The sequence below is a fragment of the Numida meleagris genome, chromosome 2 (assembly GCF_002078875.1).
Source record: "Numida meleagris isolate 19003 breed g44 Domestic line chromosome 2, NumMel1.0, whole genome shotgun sequence".
NCBI lineage: Eukaryota > Metazoa > Chordata > Aves > Galliformes > Numididae > Numida > Numida meleagris.
In genome coordinates this window covers 136,469,985-136,486,454 of record NC_034410.1, presented here as the reverse complement: position 1 = coordinate 136,486,454, position 16,470 = coordinate 136,469,985, and the positions used below count along the sequence as shown (strand labels likewise).

Below are 16,470 nucleotides of genomic sequence, written 5' to 3'. Positions count from 1 at the left end.
TACTCATCAGATTGCTCTGCCTGGCACTTAATTTAGTCATTGTGTGTCTGATTAACATAAAAAAACCACAGCTAAGCAGAGTTAATAAATAACTGTTTTAATGCAGATTCCCAGTCTCTAGGGTTTAGTTAGCCCTGCTGCAGAGTTCAGCTCTGCCAGATTTACATTCTTTGGGAATGACTAACTCTAGGGGAAAGAGACGCAAGTTACTAAACTGCTAATACTTTAAAATAGTGAATAAATGTCCAAGCGCATTTATTCGACATGATTAAAATGAACCTCCCCGTTGCTTCAGCCGTTCAGCTTTCATCCCAAATCAGTGAGATAACTTCAGTGCTTTTGCTTCTTGCCAGAGACACAGGCAATGCTGACCCTAGAGTTGCAATCTATCCGATAAATTTATAAAAATTTTAAAGGGTCTTTGTGACCTTTTAGCTTCTTTATTACTTTCCCACTGTGCTTAACCCATGTTCCATTTTTATGCATAACAGCGAATGAATATTTAGAGCAACATCAAAGCCCTGATTCGTTCCCTTGGAGCTGGATATTTCTACAAAAGCTGCTAAGAATTTGTTTTTTTTCTGCCAAGTCCAGACTTCATCTCTCTCTTTGCTATGGAGGAGAGATCTGCTGAGGAGTTTCTCTTCAAAGACCAGGACTTCTCCTCCGAACTGCTGAGGCAGCTGAACGCGCTGCGGCAGAGCGGGATGCTGACTGATGTTACCCTCTGCTCTGGGGGCTTTGAAGTCCCCTGCCATCGAAACGTGCTGGCTGCCAGCAGCCCATACTTCAAGGCGATGTTCTGTAACAACTTCAAAGAGAGTCAACAGGCCACAGTCACCCTGAAGGGTGTTGATGCTGAAATTTTGGACCAGATTATCCTTTACGTTTACACAGGGGAGATTCTCATATCTGCTGAGAATGTCTTATACCTCTTGGAGACAGCGTCCATGCTGCAGTACGCTAAGCTGTTTGAGGCCTGCTCTGACTACCTCCAAGATAAGCTGACTCCTGACAATTGTCTAAGCATGATCAGACTGGCAAAAATCTTAAACTGCCAAAGCCTGAATAAGAAAGCCAAGGCTATGGCTTTGAAATGTTTTCCTGAAGTGGCCTCTTCTGAGGACCTGAAGGACCTCTGTCCTTTGGAGCTCCTCGATTACCTTGGGGATGATGAGCTCTGTGGGGAGGAGGAGCAGGTCTTTGAGACACTGATGGTCTGGATCCGACATGACCTCCAGGCAAGACAACGCTACATCCAAGACTTGTTCAAGAAGGTCCGGCTTCAGTATGTCCATCCAACTTTCCTCTTCCATTTCATTGCCAATGACTCCCTTGTTCAGTCTTCACCCACTTGCAGGAGTATTCTCGAGTCAGCCCGGAGACAGATGTTTTCCTTGTACAGCACCAGTGCACCTGACATCAAGCCAATGGTGCATGTTCCTCGCAGATACTCCAACCAAGAGTTCCTCATCATCATCGGGGGCAGGAAGGACAACCAGCAAACCACAAGGGATGTTCTGCTCTATGATGACAAGACCGACCAATGGCTAAGCCTGGCCAAACTTCCCGTACGCCTGTACAAAGCATCTGCAGTGAGCTTACACAGTAATATTTATGTGCTTGGAGGGATGCCTGTTAGCAATAAGAAAAATCCAGTCAGCGATAATATTTACATTTACTCCCTCAAACTCAATCAGTGGAGGTTGGTTGAGCCTATGCTAGTTCCACGTTATTCCCACAGAAGCCTGGCATATAAAAATTATATTTTATCATTTGGTGGAATTGGTGAAAACCAAGAAATCCTGAATTCTGTGGAAAGATATGACAGCATCTACAACACCTGCGAGAGCATGGCAAACATGCCTGTTGCTGTCCTTCACCCCGCTGTTGCTGCCAAAGACCAGAGGGTGTACCTCTTTGGGGGAGAAGACATTATGCAAAACCCTGTCCGGCTTATCCAGGTAACAGTAAGTCCTCCTCGTCATAGGCAGTTTTACCTAAAGTAGTCAGTGGTTCATCACCACCTTGATGAAGAAATCAATCCCAAAACAAACCTTTATTGTGAGCTGCAGTAGCAGATGGGATGAATTGACACATTGCTTCAAGGTAGTCTTGTCTCTAAGGAGCATCGCAATTCTTCCGTTTTCCCCACTGAGTATTTTTCAGACATAAGGCCTGAGGCCATTCCTGGCTGGCTCTGTCATAGGAGAGTTTCCTACAGAGGTCCTGGGAGCTCCCATGAATGCTGCTATGGCAAGCTATAACTGACCCCATGGCCACCTCCATGTCTATAACCACTCTCACCCAAATCAATGCTTGATGGTTGGCCAGCTTGCAGCTAAGCTGGGGTCTCAGCTGCACATCTGCTCCCTTGCAATGACAGCAAAGGTGCCAGTTTGAGATCGTTAGAGCAATTAGATTCTCACTCATCAAAGGGCCAAGCTTAAACTGACAGTTATTTCACATAAACAGTTGTGTGAAAAGTCTGCCACATGTTACTGGCTCTCTGCCTGCTTTTGGTAGTTAAGCTATATTAGGAGGGTAAAAGACATTAAATCCTTCCTTATCTGATTTGATGCTTTAGCAATGCAATGTTACTTTCCACTTGAGTGTTTTTCACTGGTTTAGGTAGTTTAATTAAGAAACATCATTAAAAGCCAAGACAGCAGCCAGCACTTGAGCAATACTTTTTTACAATGATAATGCTACTTAATTATCAAGGCAAAGGAAACATGATTATCAATGTGGGGAGATGTCCTGAAGATATTTGCTGTACTAAGGAGCGGATGGTGTGACATAAAAGTTTGTGTCACCCACATACAGATGACTGACTGATCATCATCTGGCAGCAGTTCTTTTTCTCACACAAATTGATGACTTAGATATCACTCTAGGTCCCATCAACAAGTCTCTTTGCCAACCTGAGTGCATACCAGCCACCAGCACAAATATAGCAGCAGGGCAAACACAGACTGCCAGCAGAGCTAGGTGAAACTGCAGTTGGTTTGCCCAGGAAATGGAGAAGGAAGGCAGGACTACACAGAAAAACTGGAAAATGAAGGGATGTGACCTGAGTTTTGGGAGAGTGTTAGGCAGGAGTCACAGCAATTCAGTGACCATAGGAAGACTCACAGTGAAGAGGCTTGCATATGACAGAAACTCTACCCTAGTGCGCGTGCTGAGCAGACAATCCTGGGGAACACAAATGCTTTCCAAGGGTACATACTAAGAAAAAAGGGGTGGGTAAAAATTCAGATTCCCAGCAGTTCAAGCCAGTGGATTGTATTCATTAAGACAAAATAAAAACCCTGAGTTTCTCTGTAATCACAATTGCCAGTCAAAAAGCAACATAAGCAGCTGTGTGTGCATCTTTATTTATTTGTCAGGTTTACCACGTCTCCAGGAATATGTGGTTTCGGATGGAGACCAGAGTGGTGAAGAACGTCTGTGCACCAGCTGTTGTGATTGGAGACCAGATTATCATCGTGGGAGGTAAGGGCTCTGCTTTACCCGCCCTCCTGCCTGCCCATGTACAGATCCTGCAGGATTTTGCATGCTTCCTGCTCAAGATGACCCTGCTCTGGCCAGGGATGGTCAGAATGGCAGCCAGCTATGTCAGCAGTGAGAAATGTTGATGCTGAGCATTGGCTATCATGCTGCAGGAGCAAAAGTCATGTGTGGGCTGCAACAGCATGTAGCACTTGTGAAAGAGAGGAGGATTATTCCCAGCCTCCATACGCACCTCTCATGGGGTCTCAGGGCCACCGAGGTGGTGGGGACAAGTTATCTACAGGCACCTTTTCACTCTCTTAGCAGGACCTAAGTGGGGGAAAATGGGGAAAAGCCAATGTGAGTTACTTCTCTGCAGAGAAAGAGAGGAAGAAAAAAGGCATAGGGCTCTGTTCCTCCTCCTCCTAACTCACAGCCTGTTCCTCCCTGATGGCTCTTCTTGGAAGGGCAAAGAGCATGGTTACCCCAAGGCCATGGACAGTTTGTTGGGATGGATGGGCTAAAGGGCTCAGTGCTAGAGCTGAGAGGTCCACTGTTCCTGCAGCTGCCTCCTGGAGGTAACAGAGAAATGTCCCAAGAGGGGCACGAGATACCTGGAGAGGAGAAACTTCTGTGTCTTATTCAACTCAATGATCAGTTTCTGCCCATGGCACTTTGACAGATCACATCTCGTTGGTAGTCTGGCACTCCACAGTCCTTAATGCAGCTTCCCTGACCACAGTCTGGCAAGAGAAAGTATGTGTTAGATTATTTAAGAGAGAATGAGACACAGAAAAGCATTAGCAGAGGAGTGAACCTGTATAGCACAGGACTCAATAGCAGTGTGTTTCCCTGCAAGAGGCTACTGCTACTCTTTGCAACACACCTTTTATCTGAAGAGCATCTATTGACCCAAGTCTTCTGCTGATGATATCAGGTTAGGGAAAGTAGGTTCAACGTCTGCACAACAAGGCCCAAAGCAGTTTGTTTACCATGGGCTTTCTTGATTATCTACATAGACAAGAGATACATAGACAAGCTACTGCTGGGGAACAAACTTCACACCTCCATTCCTCTAGGGCGATGGGACCCATACCAGCCCCTACCTCTCAGTGATGTGAGGTTGAACCACCCCCTCAGTGGAAGAGCCAACCATCGGGCTGCCAGTATGGTGGCCAACACAGAAGTGACATGGAGGGTATAGGAACGGAGTGAGCAGCAGTGAGACCACACTGTCGAGTACGCAGCTCCATTTGGCACACAGCTACAACTCCAACCCAACAAGGCATCGTTGCTCCTCCTGTCCTTTCTGGCTTCCCACATGCCATTGGTTTCTGTATTTCTAAGTGAAGCTCTAGGAGCCTTTTGGGTAAAGATAAATCCTTGAGGACTTCTGACAGTGCATATGGAAAACTGAAAGCTCCCAGAGTGTTCAATAGGTGGACTGCCACCGGTGCTCACTGAGCCTTAGCTGCCAAGGTGACAGGACACAGGATGAAGACATACAAGAAGGTAGACAGGCAAACAGTTTTGTGACAGATCATTACTTCCCATCTTAGATATCTTAGTTCTGCCAAATTATGTACCAGTATAAACTGAGCCACTAACCTGAATTCTCATCTGACTCTTCTATCTCCATCTGTTCATTTAGGGTACACTCGGAGAATAATTGCTTATGATACAAAAGGCAACAAGTTTGTCAAATGTGCAGACATGAGGGACAGGCGAATGCATCACGGGGCCACTGTCATCAAGAACAAGCTGTATGTTACAGGAGGACGATGTCTCACTGTGGACAATGTCATCGAAGACTCAGATTCCTTGGACTGCTATGACCCAGAGACCGACACATGGACACCAAAGGGAAAACTGCCACACAAACTCTTTGATCATGGGTGCCTTACACTCCAGTGTGTACCCTGTTCTAACCTTCTCTGAATGACATTTGGTGCTTCCCAGGATGTTTGTTGTTTTCCTCCTCCTTGCTCTGCACAGAGCATGGGGAATCCTCCTGGAGTCCCACCAACTCTTGTTCTTGAAGGTCCTAGTGGGGTTGGTCATTCCCCAAATACCCTGCCAGAAAGATCATGATCTTCATGCTCATGCCATATTCATGTGACCAGTACTGCGTGTGCTACTGCTGAAGTCCAGCCTTCAGGCCTTACCCAGAATCTTAGCCAGGGAAAAATTACTGTGTAGGAACCTGGTGCAGGATTTAGCCTTGTGAAGACTTCGAAGTGAAAGGTAGATAGGAGAGCTGATACCTCCAGAGGAAGTAAAGTCTAGGCAACCTGCATTTATGTTAGCATGCAAAGAAATAGAACAACTCAGCTGCGTGTCATGGCCCTTTGCTACTTGGAGCTGACCAAGCTTTCTATTTCCAGTGGCAGCAACATTTGAAAGTCCCAAGCTCTGAATGTGCAGCTGGCCTGGAAGCATCTGTCTGCATTAGCAGTAAACATATTATAAGATAGACACTTTTAATGTTTTTATTATCAATAGAATATTGATATAAAGAAATAGAAAAAGGCTGATGCTTTGATCTGAATGCTTACATTACAAGAAGCAGATTTGATTTTCTTGAGCTACCTCTCTTTCATGTTTCAGTGAAGATTTTTGTTTCATCTGCCTGCTCTCCGAAGGAGCAGGAGAAGGGACAATGGAAATAAAGATTATCTGTGGCTTCTTTTTGGAAGGATCTTGCTTTGAAGGAAGCTTCCTTCTTCCTTTGCACTGGGGATAGAAGTGGGGTTGGTTAGGAAGATCTTCAGCTGACGGTATTCCTGAAATCAGAAATAACAAGGGAGCACATGGAGGAAAAGAGATGTAAAAGAGATGATGTATTTGGGTGGAACATTTTTTTCCCTTTCTCCTCTCTCCAAACCACTGGAAAGCAGTGATGAGACAATGCCAGTGACAGGAAACCAGCTTTCCAAGAAGAGCAAACCTAAGTCTGCCACTTGGCAAAGCAGCTCTGGCTCCACCAATATTTTTATGGGGTTCTGCCAATATTTTTTTGGGAGGGGATTAATCGTCAGATACTGAACAGGCTGTGAACTGCTGTCAGATTTGTTAGGCTTGGTAAGATTGTTGAGATAGCAAGGAGCTTTTAAGATTGCTCTGGTGATACAGAATCACAGAATCACAGAATTGTAGAGGTCCCTGGAAGGGGCCTCTAGAAATCATCAAGTCCAACCCCCCTGCCAAAGCAGGCTCCCTAGACCAGGTTGCACAGGTAGGCGTCCAGGCGGGTCTTGAACGTCTCCAAAGAAAGAGACTTCACAACCTCTCTGGGCAGCCTGTTCCAGTGCTCCATCACCCTTACTGTGAAGAAGTTCTTATGCACATTTGGGCGGAACTTCCTATGCTTCAGTTTGCGGCTGTTTCCTCTTGTCCTATCGCCATGCAACACTGAAAAGAGTCTGGCATCGTCCCTTTGCCTCCCACACCTTAGATATTTATAAACATTGATCAGATCTCCTCTGAGTCTTCTTTTCTCAAGGCTGAACAGACCCAGGTCACTCAGCCTTTCCTCATAGGAGAGGTGCTCTAGCCCCTTTATCATCTTTGTGGCCCAAATGGCCTGTGGACCACCATCAAATACCTGAAAAGTGATTGCAGTGAGAGCGGGGCTGGTCTCTTCTCAGTGGTGACAGGTGACAGGACAAGGGGAAATGGCCTCAAGTTGCACCAGGGGAGGTTTAGGTTGGATATCAGGAAAAACTTCTTTACAGAAAGGGTTGTTAAGCACTGGAACAGGCTCCCCAGGGAGGTGGTTGAGTCACCTTCCCTGAATGTGTTTAAAAACCATTTGGATGTGGTGCTCAGGGACATGATTTAGCAGTGGGTTGTTAGCGCAGTATGGTTAGGTTGTGGTTGAACTTGATGATCTTGAAGGTCCTTTCCAACCTGAGCGATTCTATGATTCTATGACCTAGAAAAGGAATGGCATAAAGTACACACCATTTTCCTCATATTCAGAAGAAGATGGGACTTTTCCAAGGGCACAGGGCAGCTTGAGGAAACCACACTCAATCCTCCTCTTCACAGAAGGCTGCACAGCCACGTGGGCATTATCATGCTGCAGGACACCAGTTCCAACCTCTATGATATCCCCCTGTAAATCTGTATCCGGAAGCAGAAAGTCAACAGAAATAGTTAACAAAGCTGAGGGTTGGAAGGAGGTCTTATATATTGAATGCTATTTTAACAATGCAAAATAAAATGTTTATTCTTGTTTGTATGAGCTTTGTGTTGAGGAGTCCCCATTGTCTCCTCTACATTGTTGATAAAGAGAACTGTTTTGTATCAGTGGTTTTTGCCTGGGTTTCTTTCTAAGGATCTGAGTAAACCGACAAGAAATGAGCGGGAACCCAAACTCATCTCCCAGCTTGGAAGCCTTTGGCTACATTTCTCCTGCCTTTCAGTCTGTATCATCATCTCCTCCCGTGCAAAGCAGGGCTAAATCACGGCACTTGCCAAATTGGACCAAAGCAGTGATTCATTCTGCTTCCTCACAGGCCAGCTCCAGCTCTCTGGAGAAAGAAGCCTTGTCATGGCCAATTATGGACAGCCTGCCCATGGGAGTTGTTTATTCCTAAACTCTCAGCGGCACTTTCCCAAACTCTTTCCTATTGTGATCCCACTCAGCTCAAAGACTCTGGGAGACGCCAGTCATTGCCACACATTTTAGCTGACACAGATTCCTGCCAGGCTCGTGACTGTACCCAGAACTGAGAAAAAAAAAAAAAGGCAACTTGGGGTCATAACCCTGTATTTGCAAATCATTGTCACAGTCACTGGTTTATGCTTGGAAGCAGACAGATCTTAATTCCCATATCATATAACTAACAATTTTCTCAGTATTCACACAAGGACCAAATAGTACCTCTCACAACTGACACTAGGCAGGAAACAGGGAGTGCAAAGAAAAGGAGCAGTCACAGCAGTGTTGAGCACAGCATCCTTCCCCTGGCACTTGAGGAAACTCACATCACCCTCAATTCCTTCAGGGCAGGGCTATTGCCTCAGGGCTGGAGCTACAGGGAGAAGGGACGCTGCTTGTCTGGTCAGGCTCTGGCCACCACCTGGTCCACCCAGAGCAATATCTAGTACCCTCTCAAGCGCTTTGCAGTTGTTGTGCCCAGTGGTGCTATGGGTGAAAGCTCTACTAGCAGGAGGCAGCAAGGCAACCCTTCCTCCAGTGTCAGGAGGAGACTTCCCTGAACAGGGCCTGCAGGGCCACCACTACCCTCAGCACCTTCTGAGTCATCACGTGCTTTTCCAGAGGTCTCATCATCCTGATATTTGAGCATTCAAGTGTTCACTTCAGTGGGAATCCCCCATGGGAAGGAAGCAAGATACTTCACAAATACGATCATGGCTTCATGCAGATGCAGGTGTTTATTGCTCTTTATTTAATGACTGTGGAAACCAAGGAAAAAAAGGGTTTTCAGAAAAGATCCTTGATTTGGAGGGCAGAGCAGCTGCTGGCTTGCTCCTAATCAAGGAGGGCTGTGAAGACTCATCACTTCCAAGGTCTCTTATCTGAGTGCCCCAAGACAGCCACTAAGTCATGGAAACTGTAGGACTTGAGTCTGAAAGGAGGCTGCTCTGTGGGACAGCAAGTTACCCGATCCCTTGTCACACATACATGTCCAGCACTTTGAAAATCTCCCATGAAAGACACTCTGCTCCCTCCCTAACATACATACTAGAGTGCTTTATTAACCTCTCAGCTTTTAACAACCTAAATCTTTTTTGCTGTACATTCAGCTATCCCCACACAGATAAAGGGCAATTGATTACCCTTTGTGGGATCACATCATTCTTTACATTTTTAAAGTTTATTAGCACTTTGAATTCTCTAGACTAAACAAACCCAGCCCTTTCAATCTTGCCTCATAAGTAATGTTTCTGGACCTCCGATCATTTCTGTTCCTCTCCCTTGGGCAATTTCCAGTTTGTCTGTATTATTTTTTATTTTTTATTTTAAGCACAGCACTATGGTGCCAAAGAAGTGCATTGAATCCCTCCTGCATCCTACCCACAGTACACCCAGCCACGCAGCCCAGCAGGATATTTGCTTTTTGCAGCAGCTCGGGGTTGGTTATGCTCAGGACTAAGGAACGTGTGCAAGTTTGGGCACAGTCACATGGAAAGACTGCAGGGGATCCAAGCTGTCCCAGGGGTGTGCCTTGACTCCATCTTCGCTTTGTCTCATCAGGGCCCTAAGCCAGATCCTGCTGAAAACAATGAGTTTCTCCATGGGCTTTGGACCAGGCCCTAATTATTGTGTTCTCAGCTGGAATCTTCACTAATTCCATTAATTTTAACAGCAAATATTTAATGTTTGAGTCATTTTTTAGACTAGGGAAAGCGTTTCAGGCAAAAGAAAAAAGAAAGATGATAGCACTTTCTTTTTAACTCTCTTCCACTTCCCTTGCTGGAAGCCCACAGCTGAACCCCACCACCCAGACAGCTCATGGCAGTAGGCAGCACCGCTTTGATCTTAGCAAAGAGCTCCATAGGTTAAGCCTGTGTTTTTTCACTGTAACCATTTCTCAAACAATGCAATCCTTTCCAAGGGCAGCCTTTTGCTTGTGCACTAATATGTGTTTATAATTATAATGCATTTCCTGCTTCTTTTTGATTAAACACACCTGACAAAGTAGAAAAGCTGTTGCTGCATAAATAAACGGGCACACCGAGTTCAGCCTCCATCGGTCTTTTTTTCCAACTGCCAAGGAGTTCACTGCGAGGTGAATCCCCTAGCTGAGAAGGAAACAGTTGAGGAGAGCATATCTGAATAGTACACGGGGTAACTTATCCCTGGCGTTGTTCCTTAGCCTGACCTGAGAGACATTAATAATTGAGAGTGGCAAAAACAGTCCCTTTTTTCAAAATATAAACATCCATACTTTCTTTTTTCCAGCTCCCCCACAGACGTTAAACGCTCATATTCTTCGTGGCACAAATGAGCACAAATTCCTTGGTGCAACAAGCTGAGACCTGCTAACTAGCGGGCTGCCAATGGTGTTTTCAGCAGCTTTTTCAGACTAGCTTGTGCACGATGCATAGGAAGGAGTGGGTATCTCAGGCTTTGCCACTGAACCCAATGGGAGTTTGTGCCAGAGCACTGAGATTGATCTGGGCTCTTCTGTTTACTGAGGTTTCCAAAACAGCAGCAGAGAAGCAAGGAGCCCAACTGCCCTGTCACTCCGTGGGCTGCCCACGTGCTCCAGCTGCCGCTTGTCATTTTGCCGTGTGGCTTTGTTTGCCTCTGTTGCTTTTTTGTTGCAAGAACCCTTTCCGAGAAAAGCAAGGAGCAGCACGTCTCGAGAAGTCCCAAGCCTTTAGCTGCATACCTTGCAGTGTTGTAATCACAAGGCATCCTCACAGCTGTTGGAGATGCTTTAGGCTGGAGGTGAAATACTGCTGGAGGTGCGGAAAGGTGGCAGAAACTGATCCACCTCTTCATCTGGTCAGGAGATACCCATAACCCATCCTCCTTTAGCCAGTCCTCCCATATGCAGTCTTCCTAAGACTGTCTCTGGGTCTTGTTGAATGAGCCACATTCCACCATACATCCCTAAAGCAGACACACTGGATCAGGTCAGAGGCACATCCCCTTCCTCAGCTTCACTGATGCCTCAGCCTCAAGGAACAATTTCCCCTGGTCTTGGCTCCTTGATGAAGTTTCTCCCACCTCCTGCACATTCTTAGGCCAAAATTCTGAGCAGATGTGCTCTGCAAGTGCCCTGAAGTGGCAGTGACCCCCCCAGGACTGCAGAGAATGGCACCAGGGACTCTCAACTCCTTTTAAAACCCCAGTTTTCAAGCTAGTGGGATGCTCCACGTCTGGAAAAACAACCAAAATCAACCTGACCCTTACTGCAAAGTCCAGACGCCTTTCTACAGAAGCAGGGGGACAGTGGGTGATTGTGTCCAGCCCCGAGGAGCAGTGAGAAATCTGTATGGAAGCTGCTGAAATGTGCAGCTTGGCTATAAACCTTTGGTGCTGGGAAAGCACAGTGTTTTATCCAGATCAGCAGCCAGCCCTGGAATTAATAGGGTTGATTAAATGGTTTTGATGTGTATGGTATGTGGAGATAAGGGCTCAGTTCCCAAGGGCTTCCCGTGAAAATGAGATATTAACCATAACAGATGTGATGTTCCCTGACAGGGGTGAGGAAAGCTGCTGCAAGGCAAAAGGCAAGTACAAACCAGGGGGGCAAAAGAGGCAGCTCTGGGGAGAGCAAAGTTACCACGAACTTGCTGGATCTGTTTCAGTGCTGAAATGATGTAGACCCTGGCACCAGGCAGATCGAAAGCAAGGGAAATATGCCTGCTTTATGTTGTTATGACACATAACGTTTCCCAGAAAATGACTTTAAAGAGTACCAGAGGCTCAAACATTGTTCTGTTTATCTGTTCCCCGGGCAGGGCTCTTACTCTTACAGACAGCCTGAGCACTACAGAGCGTGGCCCCTGTCAGGAAAATTCTGCCTTTGGCACAAGCAGCATTATCAAATGTGACACGGGAAACCAGTTCAGGGCATCAGGGCATGAGTGGCCATTGCCCTCTGCCACCTGGCAGGATGGCATCCCCTGGGGGCAAGCAAAGGGCTGAGCCCTGGAGGAGACTCCACTGCTCCGCACTGAGGTTCACAGATAGGACACCAATAGCAGAGAACAAATGTTCCTGCTGCCATTGCCAGGTGTTTTCCCAGGGTTTGTCCTGTGCAAAGGCCTGGAAGGACTTCTTGTCACCCAGGTTGTGTCTATGGTGCCCACAGCTGTGGGCTTTAGGCCACACTTCCACCCTGGTCCCCCTTTCAAGGGAGCTTGCACATGGAGTAACCATGAATAGGATCCCAAATTTCCCCACCCGCAGCATGAACAAACTTCAGCTCATGCAAGCAGTACATGCATAGACAGACAGGGCATCCTAAGGAGAAGACTCTCAGCAGCTTAACCAGGCAGCAGCTCAAGCCTTGAACAAGGACATGATTTAGTGGTGGGACTCAGTAGGTCAGGCTGATGGTTGGAGCTGATGATCATGAAGGTCTTTTCCAGCCCAAATGATTCTATGATTCTGTGAAAACAGAGAAGTCCTGTGGATGTCCTTCACCACACTGTGATATTTAAGGAAGAATTCAGTCCTTTTTGTAAGAAAGCAATACTTGGGCTTGAGAAGAGCTGACTTAAGTCCCAAAAGCTTCTAGATGAGAAACTCTGTTTAGAACTTACAAGAGTTGTCATTTTGCTCATGATAACTTCAAACAAATGTCAGTAGAAGTAGCCAGTTTCTTCTCCTGTCAAGGGCTGCCTGTGGACTGAAATGTAAATGACAGAGAAGCCAAAACTGTGTTTGCCCTTCCAAGCTTTATCTTATGTTTTTAAAGGCATAAAGCATGACATGCACAGTCAATCATGGTTTTCAAGCCAAGAGTCCATTACTTATGATAGCAATGTAAAATACAATAGTCTTTACCCTACAGATTTTACAAGGGATGCAGAGCAGAGAACGCAGGTGATCCTCAGAGTGTTATCACCCAGAGTTTCAGAGTGTCCAGCTCATTCATTAGGCAAGAGCAACACCTTACACCTTAACCTGGATAACTGCAGTATACCTGAGATAAAATTTAGCTCTTCCCAGTGGCTTCCTGGCACGCTGACCTGCCCACAGATCAGCACACAAATGTGACCAGACAAGAGCTGAGGCCCAGGGAAGCATGGAACAAGTGGTGGCAAGGCATCAGCTAACACAATCCTCTTATGTCTCCAGGTGCCCTGCAGCTGGAAGAACATCATCACCCTAAAACATATATAGGAGAAGAGCTTTTTTTGCAGCTTTTCAACATCCAGATATTCCCCTTCCCCAATAAAGGTAGCAGAAGGATTGGGACAGCTCCAGGAGCCAGCAAAAAAAAACCCTGAGAATGTGAATTTTTCCTGCTTTTAAGAATAAATGCTTTACAGAGTGAGGAGGGAACACTCAGCCAGCTTAAGGCTCTCTGATTTTCAGATACAAACTATAAAAACCATTTAGATTGACTGAAAATACTTTGGCATTTCTCTTTCAGATTTCCAAGGTGATTTCAAACATAAGATGATAGGCAGTACAGACAAACCTTGCTAGGCTTGCTATGGAAATGCAGCTGGGGAAGTGATTGCACGTATCAGTTGGGTTTTGCCTTAATCATATTTCTTTGATTCTATAACATGTTTTTCCTATGCTGATCTGTGGCTGGACCAGTGCAAATACATGGATTTTCATGTAAATACAATACAGCGTGTGGGGCTGCAGGATGCTGGCGAGCTCACCTTGATCTGGAGAAAATCCCTTACCCAGGTTTCAGTAGAAATCTGCAGACACTGTCAGCAGAATCGTGGTTCTGCCAGGCTCAGCGGGATATTGCACTTGCAGACAGCATGAGTCACTTGCCCTGGAGCTGCAGGAGCAGAGAACATCTGAAGATCTAGATCAGATTGGTGAATCAGCAGCATCTGACACAGTTTAAGAGGTTAAAACTATTTATAGCCAAATGAGGGTGATTTTCATAGCTGAAGGGATTGGATTTTTTCCGAATAAATTCATAATAAACTATAGGGAGGAGAATACTGAGATTTGTGCTCAGTTAACTGCTCAGAGAGAGAGGAGGTTTGTCCAAGACAGGGAAGGAGTCAAAGGAGCCAGAAGCTCAAGAGCACATTATCCTCACTGTCTGGCCTCTTATCCGCTCATGGGATTAGGTTATGTTTTCAGGAGAGTGCAAAGCATCCCTAGGGAGACAGACCTCGATCCCAATGCCTGGTGAACAGATGGGATTCTCCTGACATCCATTTCTTACCATATTTCATACTTCACTCCTGTTGTCACTAGTGGACACGAGAGTTAGTTTCTCAGTGTACATCAGCAGCAGAGTTAGGTGGCAGTCAAGTGAGAAAGGATTTGCCGTGTGATCATAAGCAAACTATGTCACTTCTTTTCTGCCTCCATTGCCACCCCATTAAAATAAGGATGCTACCCACCCCACAGAGGTATTGCAAACAAATCCTCTAAAGCCTGAAAAAATGCTGTATCTCATGAACTGCCAAAGGCAGCTTCTGCACTGTCCCACTGCAGCTATCTGCTATTCACGAAGTAACCACACCTACAGTAACAGAACACTGTGCTCTTAAATGAACATCACGATGCACTTACACGAACTGATGATCTGCTGGATAAATACTGAGGGGCATAAAATGAGTGGAGGTCGGATTCTGAGTGAGGCTGCCAAAAAATAATAAATGCTCTTTTAAAGATTACCGATGCTAGAAAATTACCTTTTCTAAATAATAGAGCTGAAGTTAGCCCCCACCTTCTTTTGTTACAATTTGTTTCTGTACACTGCCCTCCACTGAAATCAAGAATGGATTAAATATGGAGTTACAGACCCTTCAGGAGAAGAATGGGCCTTATGAGAAGAACCTGAACACATATAGTGTCATGCCTAGGGAGTAGTAACGCTGTCACTTAAGCAATGGCTCTTCTGCCTGGAGGCAATCTCTCACGTAAGCTAGCAGTCTCTCACCATGTCCCTGGATGTGAAAAGCGTCCATTTGAAGCCGTCTGAAACCTTATTTCAAAATTCACATTAACGGAAAATCATAAAATATCCTGAATTGGAAGGGACCCATAAGGATCATCGAGTCCAACTCCTGGCTCCACCCCAGCACCACCCAAAATTCAAGCCACTGTCTGAGCATTGTCCGAATGCTCCATGAACTCCGGCAGCTCGGGGCCGTGCCCACTGCCCTGGGGAGCCCGTTCGTTGCTTTCCTCTCGGAAGAAGCAAATATTTCAGCTATTTCAGTATTTTGCACCAGCCTTTCTGAGATGCCTTATGATAGCCTCCCCTCAGCATCTGTTTCATTTTAAAAGGATAAAAATGTATCAAAGTCTCACACATTTTTGACACTTTCAAGGTTATCCAATTACGTTATTTATAAGAATTCACTCCCTCCCCCTTTCTTTTTTGGTTGCTTAAATTTCATATAGTCAGTGGCGAGGACAGAGACCTGCAGGGTGTGTTGCTTTTAAAAACCACTTTATTTTGTCTGTACTGTGATGAAAACTGCCTGCAAACAGAGGATTGTGAGGATGTTTGGGCATCTGCCATCACTCCATTAACTTTAAGCTGATTCTAGGAACTGGCAGTACTCAACTATCCAGTTCCAAAGTAGCATTTGTGAACTGCAGGAGTCCTTCAGCTTTGTCTTCCAGGCACCACTCCTGAGGCCTCTGCACTCACCACCTGCACTGGTGAGCTTAGTGCATCCTGAAATCTTAAAACTTACATGAGGCATCTCCATTCTTTGGACACTATGTGCCTGTCTTGGCACAAAAAAAGGATGCAGGGCACAGATGCTCAAGATGGCAAAAGGAAAGACTTCACGCTCACCCATGTCAAAATTCCCTAATTTATCCCCTGGGGTTTGATCTGACAGTAGGTGGGTCAAATACTGCAAAGCACACGCAGTATTAGCTCAAGGCTAATACTTCTAGGATAAGCATGGGTCTCCATGGTGCTCAATGGCTTCTCACACCTTCCCAAAAGCTGCTCTGCTCTGCCCATTTCAAGAGAAGCAAGCAAACCAATTAATTAATTTTGAAAATCCTGGCCTTGTTCTGTTATGATGAGATCTTCTTGATAACAGCACTCCCTGGAGTGAGCAAAGAGCTTTCCTTGTTTTCTCTCAATCCAAATTCAAGCAAACTCCTGCTGACCTCTTCATTTTGGCCACTTGATTTCAATGGGAAATGGACTGCACAGGAACCTCTGACCTCAAGCCTTGTATATTTTCTCTAATATTCTTTTATCTTCACTAAATAACATGTACTAATATTTTAAGCTAATGTTGCTCTTCAGAGGGTCACACACAGTTCAGCAAGCATCTTGCATCCAAAGATTTCTCCAGGTCTGTATTGTT

At 45.6% G+C, this 16,470-nt stretch overlaps 1 protein-coding gene and 1 long non-coding RNA gene across 2 annotated transcripts; one reads left to right on the top strand and one right to left on the bottom strand.

Annotated features, from left to right (window-relative positions):
* On the top strand, window positions 273-6,060 carry KLHL38 (kelch like family member 38). The gene is made up of 3 exons (XM_021389366.1): window positions 273-1,964; window positions 3,390-3,495; window positions 5,144-6,060. Exons 1-3 carry the CDS (start codon window positions 615-617, stop codon window positions 5,428-5,430), a joined length of 1,743 nt encoding a protein of 580 aa, XP_021245041.1. The 5' UTR covers window positions 273-614; the 3' UTR covers window positions 5,431-6,060.
* LOC110395195 lies at window positions 3,665-8,137 on the bottom strand. Its single transcript, XR_002436249.1, has 4 exons — window positions 7,456-8,137; window positions 6,048-6,275; window positions 4,107-4,235; window positions 3,665-3,822 (listed from the first exon to the last, which is right to left on the bottom strand). It is a non-coding gene; the product is annotated as an uncharacterized LOC110395195 (long non-coding RNA).

Excerpts from the sequence above, each read along its gene's own strand:
- KLHL38 (XM_021389366.1), top strand. The coding sequence starts at position 615 with ATGGAGGAGAGATCTGCTGAGGAGTTTCTCTTCAAAGACCAGGACTTC. Across the intron at positions 1,965-3,389 it reads ACCCTGTCCGGCTTATCCAG|GTTTACCACGTCTCCAGGAA; the intron begins GTAACAGTAAGT and ends TTTATTTGTCAG. Across the intron at positions 3,496-5,143 it reads CCAGATTATCATCGTGGGAG|GGTACACTCGGAGAATAATT; the intron begins GTAAGGGCTCTG and ends CTGTTCATTTAG.